At 55.6% G+C, this 16344-nt stretch overlaps 1 protein-coding gene and 1 long non-coding RNA gene across 3 annotated transcripts; both read right to left on the bottom strand.

Moving 5' to 3' along the window:
* Positions 1 to 259: 259 nt before the first annotated feature.
* LOC135178405 (uncharacterized) lies at positions 260 to 2835 on the bottom strand. Of its 2 annotated transcripts, XR_010303505.1 has the most exons (3): positions 2540 to 2835; positions 655 to 759; positions 260 to 558 (listed from the first exon to the last, which is right to left on the bottom strand). It is a non-coding gene; the product is annotated as an uncharacterized LOC135178405 (long non-coding RNA). The 2 variants fall into 2 exon arrangements; XR_010303504.1 differs by lacking the exon at positions 260 to 558 and having other exon boundaries at positions 595 to 759.
* Positions 2836 to 10784: 7949 nt separating this feature from the next.
* ATOH1 (atonal bHLH transcription factor 1) lies at positions 10785 to 12605 on the bottom strand. The gene has a single exon (XM_064149360.1). It carries the CDS (start codon positions 12558 to 12560, stop codon positions 11673 to 11675), a length of 888 nt encoding a protein of 295 aa, XP_064005430.1. The 5' UTR covers positions 12561 to 12605; the 3' UTR covers positions 10785 to 11672.
* Between the last annotated feature and the right edge of the window lie 3739 nt (positions 12606 to 16344).

Raw genomic sequence — 16344 nt, 5'->3', positions numbered from 1 at the left:
GGGGAGGTGGTGGAGTCGCCGTCCCTGGAGCTGTTCAAGGCAGGACTGGACGTGGCACTTGGTGCCATGGTCTGGCCTTGAGCTCTGTGCTAAAGGGTTGGACTTGATGATCTGTGAGGTCTCTTCCAACCCTAATGATACTGTGATACTGTGAAAACTGAGCTTGTAGGCAAAACAATCTCCTTCCCTCAACAAGATGCTTTGTAATACCACTGCAAATTCCAACAGCTCTGCAGGAACTGGGAGACTTTAATCCTTGTTTTACTTTTCACATCTAGTTATGTGAGTGGTTTTCTTTCAAACAGCAATAAGCCTCCTTGTCTCCATCTTGCTTTTATACCCCCATGAAAAAGACTCCTTTCCTAGGCAGTCTTTCATCCTGTCTGCCCCTTGTGTCTCAGATGAAGGCCCTGCTGCTGCAGAAGACAAGGTAACATCCTGGGGGCAGAGCCAGCTGAGAAGGAACCGGATCTTGCCCTGCCAACCACAGGCTACTGAGATTCGCCCTACATAAAGGCAATTTAAGGAGAGGCTCCTGCCAATATAAATCCACTTGGGCTGTGTAAACAGAGAGAAGGGCCAGAGATCATGAGCTTCTGAGAGCAATTGCTTCCTTGTAATGAACTAAACTAGTAGGTTTTTAAAAGATCAAACCTTGAGAGCTTTAGAGTAGGTTCAGCTTATGCAAAAACTGTGAATGGTATCTTGGGTTCTCTGCAGCTTTCATTTCAGGATTCAGAGGCCAGTGAGAAAGAAACCCTGGTAAAGAATGGAGGCAAAGAGCAAAGGCATTGCTTGTAACTCCACAGCTCACTCCTCTCAGTGCAATATGCTACAGCAGCATGCCAAAGCCAGAAAGAGAGACACTGCAAAAGTCTGTCCCTCGTTTTGTGCCACCTGCTGATGTTTGTGCCCTAACTGATGTTAGCTCATAACAGAAAAGATGCTGCTTCATATCAGGTAGCAGATTGAGTCAGCAAGAAGAGCAAGGAGCAATTGCCAGTGATGTCAAATGCCTGTGATTCTTTTTGTTCCTCAAGGTGGTTGTGTGCTGAATTTAACTCAGCACTTTGCTTCCACCACTTCTGTGCTCTGAAAATGTGATCCACACCACACACTAATAATAACTACTGCAGTCACCAGTGCTGTCCAGTCCTTCTCTCTCATGCATAGGTCAAGTCACCCACTTAAACTCCCAAAGGACTTAGACAGAGTACTTTTTTTTTCTTTTGGATGAACAATATTGTTGAGTTAAATAACCAAATGAAGGATTCTGACAATTCTATGTCTCAACAGACAGCATTCCTGAAGATTCAGCAGCCTTAAGATTGTTAGCACAATTGTTGATCCTTACATTTAATTCTGATAGCTTATTTTACCTCAATATTTTGTGTCATGCTGGAGCTCCTCAATTAGAACACAGATTGAATTGATCTGTTGTCTGCTTTCAGCAGTATCCTGGTGAAAATCACCTTGTAGTGTACAAAAGGTTGTCAAACAGACCCCAAAAGGAAGCACTGCCGTGTCATCTGTGTAACGAGCCAGGCTGCTGTACCACATGTATACCTCCCATCTTGCAACTGTGGATACTCTCGAGGCTAAAGACACAGACTGCACTGAAGGGGGAGTGGGAGGGTGGGTGGAAAGCCACTTACTTCGGGAGTTTGGTTTGAGGGGGTGTTTTAGAGGAAGAGGAAACAAACCTGGAGACCATCAGCAACGATAAATACATTTAGGTTGGAAAACGCAAAAGGAAAAAGAAAGAGAAAGCCTTCCCAGATCCCAGAAGGGTGTCCACAGGCGGCCAAGTCGGGGCGGGGTGGAGGCACCATGGACAGATCCCGGTTGGGCCGCGGGGTGAGGTGGGGGGTGGAAAGCGAGGCCGGGCGGGGAGCCGCTGGCTGCTCCCAGCGCAGAGCCAAAAACCCTCGGGCAGAGCCAGCCCCACGGGGAAGCAGCGATTGGTTTGGGACCCACCCGCACCAGCCTCAGCTCTGGGCTGCGGCGTTAGCCAAGCGAGCGGTGCTGCTCCGAGCTTTTTTTATGGCTAGTCCTGCCTTAAGTCGGGCTTCTCTCTGTTGATTCAGGGCATGCTACGGAACACCTGTTCCCGAGCAGCTACCGCGTTGTTATTAGACGAGCGCAAAAGCCACCAAGTTCAGTTGCAATAAAATGTTAATAAAAAAAGGTTTACTGCAGGGCGAGTAAACCTAAAATTTGAAATTAATCAAGAGAGCAGCTCATAGGCAACTGCTTTTCTTGGCTCCCAGCTTCGTTCTAATCCTGCTTCAACTCCAGCAGAAACCAGCAACAAGCCTCCCCGGCCGGCAGTAACTCTCCTTGCAAAACACTTAGGCAAAAGGACTGCTCTTTTTTTCTGTGTTAGCCAACCAAACAAACAACGCCGCCAGCACCACCCCTGTTAAAAGGGTATCGGAGAGAAAAGATGTTGGAGGAGACTGCCGCGCACGTCTCTTTCAGCAGCTGGGCTGGCTGGCGGGTTTGACAAACAAACAAACAGGACAAATCGATAACTAACCCGGTCTCCTCGTACTGCTCCCAGTGAGAGGCGGGGGGACCTCGACCCGGGGGAGGGGGGGCTGGCGCCTGCCCAGTACTTGGGGAACGGCAGGAGGCTGAAGAGTAGCTGCTGATCGCGGGTGACGCCCCAGAGCTGGGAGTGAGCAGGATTCCTCCCCGGGCAGGGTAAATATATTGACTCTAGATAAACTAGGTCCAGGTGGGGATTGAGGGTACAGCGGCTCCAGGTGGGGGTTAGCTCCCGCCCAGGCACCTGATGATTGCCCTTTTTTGGCTTTTATGAGAAGCAGGTGATGCTGCTAAACGGTCTAAGGCTTATTTCAACGTGCCCCCTGAAGCAGAAAACTTTACACCTGGGGGGTTGGACTTGATGATCTGTGAGGTCTCTTCCAACCCTGATGATACTGTGATACTGGATAGTTAAGGGTTCATCAGTGCATCTACCTCCCGCTTGGGCAAAGCCCTGAAGGAAGCAGAAAGCGTAAATAAAATTTCGTAAACTTGCAGCGGCAATCGCTTTTCTCTGCCCCACTCCGGAGTTCCGACGGTACCGTCGGGTCTCTGTCAGGGTACACCGCCGGGGGCTGATGCCCGCTCGGGATCAACCGCGGGAAGACCGGCCCCGGACTGGGGAGAGGAACCGGCCAGCCGCTCCGGCGCGTCCCGCCCCGGTGCGCAGCAGTCGCCGGCAGCCGTGCCGAGGTCCTTCAATGTCTGCCCGGGCCTTCCCCAGCACGGGCAGTCAGCGCCGGGGAGCAGGCCGAAGGGCACCCGCCCACGGCACCCACCGGGTCGGGGCTCGGTCGCTCTCTCGGAGGACTTTGCAGGGCAGTTTGGCACTACGGGCTGTACGTGAAGCGCTACTCGCTGCCCATCCTGTGCATCTCTTGCTTCTGCCTTCGGATAAAACTGTGTGGCTGAGCATCGGATGGCAACACAAAACTGCAGAGATCATAAAAGTATGACTGGGGTGCTGGAGAGGAAACGATAAGGCGCTGCCCCGGTGAGATCGACGGATCTGCTTGTGCCGACCAGATCCTTTAAATAGCGACCTGACAAGTGGCAGAGGCCTTTACCGTGCGGGCAGGTTGGGTGTCTTATTTCAGCGAGTCACGTACCATTTAAAGAGGCACCTTTACAAGTTCGCAGCGAGCGACGAGGCACTGAAAGTTGCTCGCTCGCTCGGAAAAGCGGCGGCGGCAGCGCCGGGGGAAAGGGTTAACCCGCTGGCCGCCCTGCCGGTGAAACGATGGTAAATTACCCGGTGCGTTCTCCCGGGGAAGAAATTAGACTTCAAAAGGGCTGGAGCCCTCCTGAATATCTATCAAGCAGATGGGTTGATGTGCTGTCTCGCTGATGTGCAGTTCATTAACCGCCCCATAAAAGTGCATCAGCCCAGCTCGCCCGCGGCTCTCCCGGGCACCCCGGCGGTGGCAGCGTGTCTTCCAGCGGCTGCCGCCTCGGTATAGAGCAAAGGAAGAGAAGGCAGGGAAAGGAGGTGTCCGCCTTAAGGGGCCGGGAAAAGAAGAGAAAGGAGCAGAGAGAAGAGAGCCGTAGGAAGGAGGAAGCGAGCTGGGGTGAAATACAAAACAAGAACTCGCTTCGTAAGCGGAGGTGATTTGCTCTCCCGGTTTCCCTGGTAGCGCTACGGGGCGCTTATCCCTGCCCCAGCACAAGTTCCCAACGCAGTTCCCGGGTACCCGCCGCGCTGGAGCAGGTGAGGTGGAGCGGCACAACCCTGCACCGAATGTCCCTCGGCAAACCGAGCTGTGGGTCAAAAGCTGCAGAGAGCGGAGGCAGGACGGGGCAGGGGTGGCCGCTCCGCTGCTGTCCCCCCGGGGCCGGGGGAAGCGCCTGGGCGCGGCAGCGGAATGGGGGGCGCTGGGGGTGTCGCACCCGCTTCTACGGCAGCTCGGTAAAAACTCTTTCTCCTTCCACCGATCCTAAGTGGACAGGGAGGCTAGCATATGGCAGAAAGTCACCCATTGTAGCCTTTAGATGGCCTCGCCGCTCAAATCGCCTTTGACACGCCTTGGCTGGGCTCCCACAGGCATCCCACGCCATTCGGTAGCACTGGAGGCCTCGCTGGCCTCCCCTTCCCGGGGCAATGGCCAGCTCCAAATGAGGCACAGCGTGAACCGCACACCGGCCACGCTTCTCGCCTCTCTGCCAGAAGAGAAACAAGGACTTAGGAGTATAGAACCATTTAGGTCGGGAAATATCTTCAAGATGATCGAGTCCAACCAACAACTCCAGCAAGTGCACCACTAAGCCCTATGCCCATTCACTGCACCTTTTAAATGCATCCAGGAACGGTAACTTCACCACCACACTGGGCAGTCTGTTCCTGTGCCAGGCAACTCTTTCAGTGAAAAACTTCTTCCTAATGCACATCCCAAACCTCTCCTGGTGCAGGTTGAGGCCCTACCCTCTTGTTCTGTCACTAGGAAAAAGAGACCAACACACACCCCACGACAACCTCCCTCCGGGGAGTTGTAAAGAGCAGGGAGGGCTCCCCCCGGCTTCCTTTCTCCGGAATAAACAGCCCCGGTTCCCTCATCTTCTCCTCAGAACTCTTGTTCTCTAGGCCCTTCACCATCTTAGTCTCTCTTCTCTGGACCAGCTCCAGCACTTTGGTGTCAGCCTAAAGTTAAACGGGAAGACGAGGGCAGGACAATAGACGACTTTCCGGGGCCAGACCCCAGGCCCGGGAGAGTTGCAGGCTGCGCTCCCCAGCCCACGCTCAGGCCATGCTCAGGCAGAGCGCTCTGCAGCCCTACAAGGACTTGGCCGGGGCTGAACAACTTGCCTCTTACTCCTGAGCTGCGCTGGTGGCTCCAGGCCCCAGCCTGGGCACTGCAGGGCTGGGCTGTGGCAATGTCCCCGTGTCACCCACGCACGATTCACCCTCTCGCCTCTTCCCACATGTTTTTCTCTCCCAATCTCCCCGACAGGTACATCTCTGGTAGACACGGGGGCGAGTGGCCGGACTCAAGGATGGCCCTTGTCCAGTGCCAGGGTCTGTTCCCGTGGGTGGCAGTGTCACAAGTGGGACCATCCGCACCGGGAGGGCATGGTGGAGCCCGAGCCGGGTAGTGCTCCACGAAGGGCTGGGGCTGCGGGGTGGTGAGAGGCTGGGACGCTCCTGCACAGTGGGAAGCAGGGGGCCGGCTGCGTGTCTCCACCCCTGCCACAGGGGCTCGGACTCCCGCGATCGTGTACACGTGTGTGCATGCATTCACGCGTGTGTGCGCCCGTGGGCTCGCCCGTCCCTCGGTGAGCGCCTGCCTCTCCGCGCTGTCGGAGGAGACACGCTGAGCCATTCCTGCGTATCTTTTTCTTCTCCTTTGTCTCCCTTTCTTTGGCTTTGACTCTTTCAGGTGCCCCGGCGGTGCCCTCGCGTGCTGCCGGTTGCTGGGAGGTGGCGTGGCTGCCACTGCGCTGCTGTTGTGCGAGGGGAGGGAGGGAAGGGGGCTTGAATGCTGGCTGTTGTGCTTGGCTGGGGATGGGGGGCCGCCGAGAAGGAGGAGGCCGATGATGATTGAGGGGAGGGGGTGACGATGGAGCTCACCGCGGGCGCGCAGCTCCCTGGGGAGCTTCGTGAAAGGCCGCTGCGCTCACCAGCTGACAACGCGTGCTCTGCTCCAGACACGGCGCACCGCGGCCGGGAGCGAGGCCAGACCCCCCCCCCCCCCCAGTCTCAACCCCCTGTCCCCATCATTGTCCGCCCCATCGCATTGTCCGCCCCGCTCTAATTAAGAAACACTGGCCCCATGGCCAGCTCACTCCTCGCCCCCGCCTCCCACCTCCCCCCCCCCCCCCCCCCCCCCCCCGTTGTCCTTGCGCTTTTCTGGTCTCTCCTAGACGAGTTTAACTCTTTCTCCCCCATCCCCCCCTCCTTCCTCCCTCCCAGAGGCCAGAGGTTGAGCAAACAGCAGCCGGAGAGATGCAAGCCAGCGAGGCACTCCAGCCGCAGCGTCACAAACTCGCCCCCACGTCTCGCTACCGTCAAGCCTCGTCCCCCTCAACATCCCCGCGCTAAATGCCGCCGCCGAAACCGGCGGCCAGAGTTCCGCACCGGAGCCCATGGCTGCGGTGTATCAGGCGACCCGGGCTCAAAGGGCAGCGGAGCCGCCGTGTGCCTCGCACAAAAGCTCCCCGAGCCCCCCCTCCCCTCCCTCACACCCCAGAGGATATTTAGCGTTCAGCCAAAATTTAACGCTCGGATAGAACGCTTCTGACTCGCCTTTTTCAAATAAAAGTCCGTCTAAGGATGATAAAACCCCACGAAGCAAACAGGGTGAAACTGCGTCCAGGGGCTGCTGCGTGTCCCCTGCTCTTGTTTAAAAACCCCTTTGCGCTGCTCTGTAAGAAACAAATACTGTGGCGAGCTAAATAAAGCGATTTATCCATCTTCATTACTTAAAGAAATGTTGCTTCTTTGTTTGTTTGGGAGATATTAAGCACGCTTAGCTTGCAACACATAGTTGATTCCTTTGCTAGTATCTTGGATACTTGGATCTGACTTTGGAAGGTAGGAGCTAATTGCTAATAATGGAGAGAAAGGAACCAGCCAGCATAGCGGGAGTGGCCTGGCATATGGGGAATGAGCAGTCTGAAATACTCAATATTCAAGTTTCCAAAATATTAATGAGATTATAGCAACCTGCAGCTATACGTTACAGCTTGTTAACGGAGTGTAAGAAAGGGGGGCTGCCAAACGGTTGTTATGCAAACTCTATAGCTGAACCTTAGAATGGAAATGCGGTGGGGTATTTCTTTTAAAGAAGTGTTTAAAGAAAAGGAAAAAAAAGAAAAAGGATAAAAAAAATAAAAGGAAAAAAGAAAAACAAAAAGAACTTAAAAAAATTAAAAGAGGGGGAAAAAAAATTAAAAGAGGGGAAAAAAGAAGAAGAAGAGGGGGAAAAAAGAAGAAGAAGAGGGGGAAAAAAGAAGAAGAAGAGGGGGAAAAAAGAAGAAGAAGAGGGGGAAAAAAGAAGAAGAAGAGGGGGAAAAAAGAAGAAGAAGAGGGGGAAAAAAGAAGAAGAAGAGGGGGAAAAAAGAAGAAGAAGAGGGGGAAAAAAGAAGAAGAAGAGGGGGAAAAAAGAAGAAGAAGAGGGGGAAAAAAGAAGAAGAAGAGGGGGAAAAAAGAAGAAGAAGAGGGGGAAAAAAGAAGAAGAAGAGGGGGAAAAAAGAAGAAGAAGAGGGGGAAAAAAGAAGAAGAAGAGGGGGAAAAAAGAAGAAGAAGAGGGGGAAAAAAGAAGAAGAAGAGGGGGAAAAAAGAAGAAGAAGAGGGGGAAAAAAGAAGAAGAAGAGGGGGAAAAAAGAAGAAGAAGAGGGGGAAAAAAGAAGAAGAAGAGGGGGAAAAAAGAAGAAGAAGAGGGGGAAAAAAGAAGAAGAAGAGGGGGAAAAAAGAAGAAGAAGAGGGGGAAAAAAGAAGAAGAAGAGGGGGAAAAAAGAAGAAGAAGAGGGGGAAAAAAGAAGAAGAAGAGGGGGAAAAAAGAAGAAGAAGAGGGGGAAAAAAGAAGAAGAAGAGGGGGAAAAAAGAAGAAGAAGAGGGGGAAAAAAGAAGAAGAAGAGGGGGAAAAAAGAAGAAGAAGAGGGGGAAAAGAAAAAGAAGAGGGGGAAAAGAAAAAGAAGAGGGGGAAAAGAAAAAGAAGAGGGGGAAAAAGAAAAAGAAGAGGGGGAAAAAGAAAAAGAAGAGGAGGAAAAAGAAAGAGAAGAGGGGGAAAAAGAAAGAGAAGAGGGGGAAAAAGAAAAAGAAGAGGGGGAAAAAGAAAAAGAAGAGGGGGAAAAAGAAAAAGAAGAGGGGGAAAAAGAAAAAGAAGAGGGGGAAAAAGAAAAAGAAGAGGGGGAAAAAGAAAAAGAAGAGGGGGAAAAAGAAAAAGAAGAGGGGGAAAAAGAAAAAGAAGAGGGGGAAAAAGAAAAAGAAGAGGGGGAAAAAGAAAAAGAAGAGGGGGAAAAAGAAAGAGAAGAGGGGGAAAAAGAAAGAGAAGAGGGGGAAAAAGAAAGAGAAGAGGGGGAAAAAGAAAAAGAAGAGGGGGAAAAAGAAAAAGAAGAGGGGGAAAAAGAAAAAGAAGAGGGGGAAAAAGAAAAAGAAGAGGGGGAAAAAGAAAAAGAAGAGGGGGAAAAAGAAAAAGAAGAGGGGGAAAAAGAAAAAGAAGAGGGGGAAAAAGAAAAAGAAGAGGGGGAAAAAGAAAAAGAAGAGGGGGAAAAAGAAAAAGAAGAGGGGGAAAAAGAAAAAGAAGAGGGGGAAAAAGAAAAAGAAGAGGGGGAAAAAGAAAAAGAAGAGGGGGAAAAAGAAAAAGAAGAGGGGGGAAAAGAAAAAGAAGAGGGGGAAAAAGAAAAAGAAGAGGGGGAAAAAGAAAAAGAAGAGGGGGAAAAAGAAAAAGAAGAGGGGGAAAAAGAAAAAGAAGAGGGGGAAAAAAGAAAAAGAAGAGGGGAAAAAAGAAAAAGAAGAAGGGAAAAAAGAAAAAGAAGAGGAGGAAAAAAAGAAAAAGAAGAGGGGGGAAAAAGAAGAGGGGAAAAAAGAAAAAGAAGAGGGGAAAAAAGAAAAAGAAGAGGAAAAAGAAGAGGAAAGAAAGAAAAGGAAGAGGAAAGAAAGAAAAAGAAGAGGAAAAAAGAGGAAAAAAGAAAAATAAGAGAAAAAAGAAAAATAAAAAGAAAAAAAAGGAAAAGAAGAGGAAAGGAAGAAAAAGAAGAGGAAAAAAAGAAAAAAGAGCCCCTCAGACAGTGAGCGCTGCGCTGGAGCTGCGAGCACTGACAGTATCAGTGCCATTGCCACCGATCATTTGTCGGGGGCAGGCAGCCCGGCCGAGGAGAGGATTTTGCCGTACCCTTTTCAACCTCTACGTGTGTCCGCAAGCGCGGAGGCAGCGCCCAGGACGGTGCGGCTGAGGAAAGGGCAAATACCCCTCAACCCACGTCCGGCCCTCCCCCGGGAGACTCTCTGCGGGGTGCTGCCCCGAGTGGCAGTGGCAGCCGCTTCACCTGTAGTGAGCGTCCTCAGTGGAACGCAAGGACCGTCTCCCGGAGCCCAGCGCTAAACGCCCTATAGCCAAAGGCGGCCCCCTCCGAAGAAGCTGGCAGGGGTTTTGCGAAGAGAAATGCCCCTACCGATGAACTTTTCACCCAGCGGGACCGCACCTGCCAGAGGCATCGGCCGACACTGGAACTCGCGAAGTGCAGGGCGGCAGCCCGGAGTTGGGGGGGGGGAGGGGGCAGGTGCCCTGTTTCCGCAGGGGAAAGCTACACCCTGAGGCACCCCACTCCCACGGAGTCTACGTGCTCCCGGGTGAGCCTGGTTAATTAATCGCCCTGCAGACACGCCCCCCCTCCGCCCACCAGGTGTCACCTGCTGAACCCAGCGGGACCTCGGCACCGGCACGGCTTCGGTTTAGTCCCGGTTCTGGTGTGACGGGCAAGCTGGGCAAAAGTATCACTCACTCCGGGGTTTAAACAGAGTCCAGGGGACACATTTTGCTCCCCCAGGGATCCGTCGGGCCGCCCATGTGTTCTAGCACCCTATCCCGTTCCTCACAGTTTATACCTCCTCCCGCGACAGGCGAGGCTCCCTGGGGCACCCGTTCGAGTCTCTGGCCGAGAGAGGGAGGACAAGCGAACGCGGTGCCTCGAGTGGCGATGCGGGGACAGGCGGCTACCGAGCAGCATCAACCCCCCTAACCCTCAACTTGTTGCAATACCCCGGGGCTCAGCTGGGAATGGCAGGATAGAGCTGGGGTCCGATCCCGGCAGTACAGGCAGCGGGGACAGCCCTACTCCAGACGGGGCACCCTCCCCGCTCCTCTTCTGGCCCGGCGAGGTCCCACCCGCCCGGCGTAGTCTGGTGGCTCTCGGTGGCATCCCCTCCCGCGGGTACCCTGGTTATCCTTTACCGCCGGGCTCTAACACCATCCCGGATCGTGGCGTGCCAGGAGGAAAGATAAGCCCGTACACACTTATACCCTGGGTTTTTTCGGTTGTAGTTCGGTTTTGTTTGTTCGTATTCTTTTTTTCCTCCCACGTTTATTTGATCTCAATTAAAAAACAAAACAAACCCAAACATATCGCTCCCCCCCCCAAAAAATAAAACCCCACAACCACAAAAAAAGCCCAAACCCAATCAACTCCAAACAGCCCCACAAAAAAACCCAAGCAACTCCCCCCCCAAAACCCCAACCAAACCAAAACCCCATTAGAGCAATGGCTGCTGGCTTTGCTAAAATTAAAACAAACGATTCACGTCGTAGAAAAGTTGGGCTTTTTTTTTTTTTTTCTTGTAAAAAAAGAGAAACAGAAATAGTAGCAAACACTCCATAATAAATACGTTTCCTATTACCACAAAAGCGAAATAAAACGAACATAAAAGTTTGACACAACAAAGCTGTTTTCGTTTTCGGGAGAGCGTTAGAATTAAGTGGCTTAAGTAAATTTTACTCTTCGATTGGCAGTTAGTTAGTAGCTTTCCTCTGGAAACCGCATCTCCAGCCGCTGATAAAGTGCTTGCGCCAAGTTTCCCCCAAAAGACGCCGGCATGGTGCGCTAAGGAAAAATCCCTTTTCTCCCCTATTTACAGGACAACGCGGTGCGTTATTTACTGTGTGTGTGTGTGTGCGACTGTATGCGTGTTTCCACAGTAGTATGCCCCAGGGCACGATCCCGTGTCCTGGAAGACGCGGACGTCAGCGCGGGTGCGCACCGGGTGGGGAGAGCGCCGGCGGGACCCCCGCCCGCCGGGCAGCAACCGGCGGCGGCTGCAGCGGTGGGACCAGACCTTCTACCTGTGCATCACCTGCTTGCCGTCGGCGCAAGGCAGGCTCCGGCTGCAAGGTGGCGTGTTGGCAGGAGGGAACGGCAACTCCTAGGCATTAGAAACTTTTGAAGTGATAACTAAAAATGAAAACCAAAAAAATCAACCAACCAAACCAAAACAATAACCAACCCTGACAGTTAGGGCGGGCACAGCCACCCGCTAACAGCCATTCCCCTGGACAAACCGCGGGTGGGAGTAGAGGGGGCGGGTTTCAAGGCGACTAGGGGAGCGCCGATGCCATCCGGCCGACCGCTCACGCTACAGCAGAGTCTGTGTTCCGAAGGGCGGCCCCGGGCATGCCGGGGACGGCGCCCCCACCCTAGGTGGCCTCGTCCGAGTCGCTGTAGTGGGAGCGAGGCGAGAACTCTCCGTCGCTCCTGTGGGATCGGGGCGACGTTTTTCTCCGCTCCTGCGGCGGCTGCCCGGGCTGCGACATGAGAAGGGCAGGAGAAGGGGCTCTCTGTCCCATCAGGGCGCCCTCCGCAAAGGAGGAGAAGTGCAGCGGGTCGAGTTGCACCGAGTAGGCCCCCGCGGCCGCCGGCGGGGCGAAGCGAGTCCTGCCATGCCCGGGGGGCGAGGCTCTCGGAGGCCCCGGCTGCGGCGCCGGCGGTCCCGGCGGCGGCCCTGTCCCGGCGGCGCAGGGCGGCTCGAAGGGAACCCCGCGGAGCTCGGCCTTGCTCGGGGTGTCAGGAGGCGCGGCGGGGCTGTGCAGCAGCTCGGCCAGGGCGCTGATGTAGATCTGCGCCATCTGCAGCGTCTCGTACTTGGAGAGCTTCTTGTCGTTGTTGAAGGAGGGAATGACATTGCGCAGCTGGTCGAAGGCGTGGTTCAGCCCGTGCATCCGCCGCCGCTCCCGCGCGTTGGCAGCCAGCCGCCGCTGCTTCTGCACGCCGCTCACCTGCGCCCGCAGTCCGGATCCGCCGCCGCCGCCCCGCGGCCGCCCGCCGCCCACCGTGCCCCTCTGCGCCCCACCGGGGCTGCTCCCGCCGCCCTGCGCCGCGCTCCCATGCACCGCCGCCGCCGCCTCCTCCTCCTCGTCCCCCGGCAGCAGGTAGCGCGGAGAAGCGGCGGGCAGGCGGGCGGCGCAACAGACGCCCAGCCAGCCGGGGGCGAAGCCGCAGCCGCCCGCGTCCGGCGCCAGCAGCGCGGGCTCCGCCGCCGCCAGCTCCCGGCCGCCCTCGGCCCAGGCGGCTCGCGGCACGCTCATGGCTCAGCGCGGGCGCCGCGCGCCCACGGGGGCCGGGCCAGCTCGCGCTCTCGCCCGCCTCGCGCGTGGCGCCCGCCGTCTCCGGTGTCGCGCGGGCGCCGCGCCCCCTTTAAGGAGCGGCACGCGCCGGGCGCCCCCCGCCCGCGCCCCCTCCCCTCCCTCGCGCCCCACCCCTCCGCCGCCCGCCCTCCACTCGCGCCGGTCGCGTGGCGCCGCGGCCAATGGCGCGCGCGCGGGGGCCGGCGCGTGCGGGGAGCCAATGGCACGCGGGGCGCGGCCCGCCCGGCGCGCGGCGCGGGGGGAGCGGGGGTTCGGGACGGGACGGGGCGCGGGGGGGCGCGGGGAGGGGGGAAGAGAAGCGCTGAAGCGCCTGTGTGCGAACCGGCACCGGCAGAAGCCTCGGCCTCGCCCGGGGAGGCGCTCGCCGGGCGGCCGCCCCGCGCACGGCGGGGCGGAGTGGGCGACCGGGAGTCGAGGAGCGCCCCGACGGCACAGCTTTCCGCAGCAGGCAGCGGCGGGTGGCCCCGCCGGGGGGGGAGAAATTGGCTGCTGCCGCCGGGGAAGCTCCGATGAGCCAGCCGGCGGAAATTTCCCACTTCCTTCTCCTCCAGACACCTGGGCAGTGCCACCGGCCAAAGCGCGGAGCGCCCGCGGCGCCCTGCCTCCTGGTAACGGGCCAGCGTGGCCGCCAGTGCGTTCGTCGCTGGCTTCGGCGAACTAGCAGTGCGGAGTTGCTACCTGCTCCCGGGTACTGCCCCAGGGTGCTCGGCTGCCGGCAGCAGCAAACGAGGCGCTACTTGTGCTCGGCAGGGGCTCGCCTGCGGAGATGCCGAGCGCCTGCCCTTCGTTCTAGCCCGTTAATCCCCCGGGACGCGCGGGGAGCCCGCCCCGGACCCCACAGGTGAGAGGGGGCGGCGCTTGCAGCCGGGACGGCACATGTGCGATGCACCCGGACCTGTGGCGTTTAGGCAGGGTCCCGATTCACCGCGAGCAGGTTCTTTTGTTCGGCCAACAATAGCTTCCCCAAGGTGGTGGAGAGGCAGATCGCTCCGTGCACGCAGCTTAATTTCTCTTCCGCGCTGCACCCCCCTGCCCCGCACCCCCCTCCCCTCTCGCCCCACTCCTGCCGCCGCCGCCCGCTGGAGAAGTGGAGGTTGGCTGGTGTGAATAGCCGCGTTGAGAACAAAGTGCCGGGCACAGTATGAGGTAGATACGTCGTTTTTTTCAAACGCGAATAACTCGCAAGCCAAGGATGGAGCGAGAGAGCCCAGCGGCTCAAAAGTCGTGCGGCGGTGACATAAAATGAGCGAGCTTATTAGTTTATGAGGCTGGCTGAGTGCAAGGAGCGCGTTGCAGGAGCCCGGGGCCCACCTTCCACAAACAACTAGATGTTTTCGGGCGGGCAGGGCGTTGGTGGTTTGCTTTCATCGGAAAGAAACCCAGGAGAGCCCTCGCTGTTCTGCTGGCAGTTAGGTTTTGAAGGCAAAGCTGCTGGGATCTTTTTAACCCCCCCCCCCACCCCCCACCCCCCCCCTTAAAACCAAGTCATCGATTTCGGATCAAAACGAAACCGCTGACTTGGTAAGAGAGGTGAAAAGGAGCAGAAGTTCATGCCTTGTTTGTGTTGCCTGCGAAGCTGGCAGGACCTCGATTTGCATTTGGCAGCGGCTGGGAAAAGCTCCTCTCGTGTTACTGCGCACACGGAGATGCTGCAGTCATTAAAAGATTAAAAATCCCCTCTCCACCCCGCTCGGGGCTGCTGTTTGTCAGCTACATCCCCAACCCTCCGGCTTCTCTTTCCAGCTCCAGGCACCACGCGTGCCCTCACCGGGTGCCGGTGGCACCAGCTTGCTTTGCGAAGAGCTTCCCTCTACTCTCCCATGGGTTAAGCCCACGCCTCCCCATTTCAAGTGCCAGGCACCGTGACTGTGAGCTGCTCTGTGTCAGAACTGCGGGCCAAAGCCTGGAGACAAGCAGGAGCTTTGCCAAGCAGAAGCCACTGACATGCATTTACAGAAGCCCAGCAAGCTCGCAGGCATGGGGAGGGCGATGGTGGTGTGGTGGTGAGGTCTTAACCATGTCGCTTCTGAGGAGTTGCCTAACAGCAAGCCTAAGCCTCCAGCCCACAAGTCACCTGCTTTCCATGGCCACCTGCCCAAGACCCCAGGCACAGCTGGGAGTTTAGGCTGGAGGTGAGGAGAAAGTTCTTCCCTGAGAGAGTCATTGGACACTGGAATGGGCTGCCTGGGGAGGTGGTGGAGTCGCCGTCCCTCGGGCTGTTCAAGGCAAGGTTGGACGTGGCACTTGGTGCCATGGTCTGGCCTTGAGCTCTGTGCTAAAGGGTTGGACTTGATGATCTGTGAGGTCTCTTCCAACCTTGGTGATACTGAGATACTGAGATACTGTGATACTGTGATACTGTGATACTGAGTGGTGTTCCTCCATTGTTCCATGTGGATGTGAGGTGACTGATGCCCAAGGGGAGCGCTGGCCTCTGGGCACTCCATGCTCCCAGCAGGTGCTGGGGGGAGCATCCCCTGCAAGACTGCAGTAACTGCGGAGCACAGGAGAGATCGTCCTAACACCCTGGCACGCTGCTGGATGGGGCTGAGCAGTGCTACCAGCTGCTCACTTTTCAGGCACGTTTTCAAGTGTCGTGAGTGACTTAGTTTTCAGGCAAGTTTTCAAGTGTCGTGAGTGACTTAGTTTTCAGGCAAGTTTAATTTCCAGGCAAGTTTTCAAGTGTCGTGAGGCAAACTTTGAATCTGGAGGCATTTGAGACCTTGCCTTCGAAAAGGCACGCCCCGAAAGCCACGTTCCCCCACCAACGCTACTGCTTGGAGTGAGCGTGTGTGAATATTGTTTAGTTGAAACCCGTCGCTCTTGTGTGTGCCTGTATCTGCTGCGCACACGCCATGCCCTCAGAGTCAAAGTCAAAGGCAGAGCGTGGTTTGTGTCGGCGCTGGGTTTAGCTCTGTTCTCCCAGAATAAGATAAATGTAAGTGATGAAGGACTCCTGGGGCTGGCTGAACTCATTTTGTATTCAACACCGCCTGGTCCTTTTCTCTTCCCTTTCTCCCTCTCTTTGTATGTTCAAGCCTACTTGAGTTTCTTTTTTTCTTTTGTAGAAGTTGGTTCTTTTGAAGCAGTTCGAGGCACGCCCTGCCGCAAAGGGAACTTCACGGGAGTCGGAAACACAGGCACACCGGCCTGAAACACTTTACTGTACAATAGCAGGAATGTAGGAAGCCTTGGAAATGAATCTGCTCGCTCTAAGCAAGTGTCAAAGCTTTCAGAGGAAAACAAACTCAACTTAGCCCAGTATCTTTATGCAGATTTCCCTCTGCTCCTCCATTCGGCCCCCCTAGTCTGGTTAAGGGCTGAAGCAGCGACTCAGGGTCAGGCGTGTGTTAGTGTTACAGAAAAGAAATGGGCTACAAAAGAGGACGACAGACTTGCAAAGAGCCTCCTCTGTCGTTACAGCCAGAGACATTTGCAAAGCACACAAAGCACATGGGTCAGCCCTCAGCTTAAATTGTACTCCGCAGTCTAATTGCTCATTCGAAGCCGTTTCAGGATCAGCTGGCTGCTCTGCAGGCATCACCGCTGCTTAGGAAGTATTTTATTCCTTCTCTTGCCCCACTTTCTCCACACGTTCTCCTGTTTCCCTCTTTCCTTTTGATAAGCAGGGGGGAACCCTCTCTGTGCCTCCCTTTGCTTCTGATCTGCTCTTCAGGCAGTTAAACGCACGAGTGGATAGAGACAAAGTTCTGAGCATTGCTCA

Source organism: Pogoniulus pusillus, chromosome 9 (genome assembly GCF_015220805.1).
Source record: "Pogoniulus pusillus isolate bPogPus1 chromosome 9, bPogPus1.pri, whole genome shotgun sequence".
Lineage (NCBI taxonomy): Eukaryota > Metazoa > Chordata > Aves > Piciformes > Lybiidae > Pogoniulus > Pogoniulus pusillus.
The sequence above is the reverse complement of the archived record's forward strand: the minus strand, read 5'-3'. Positions and strand labels throughout refer to the sequence as shown.

Coding starts and splice junctions, on each gene's coding strand:
- ATOH1 (XM_064149360.1), bottom strand. CDS start 12,560: ATGAGCGTGCCGCGAGCCGCCTGGGCCGAGGGCGGCCGGGAGCTGGCG.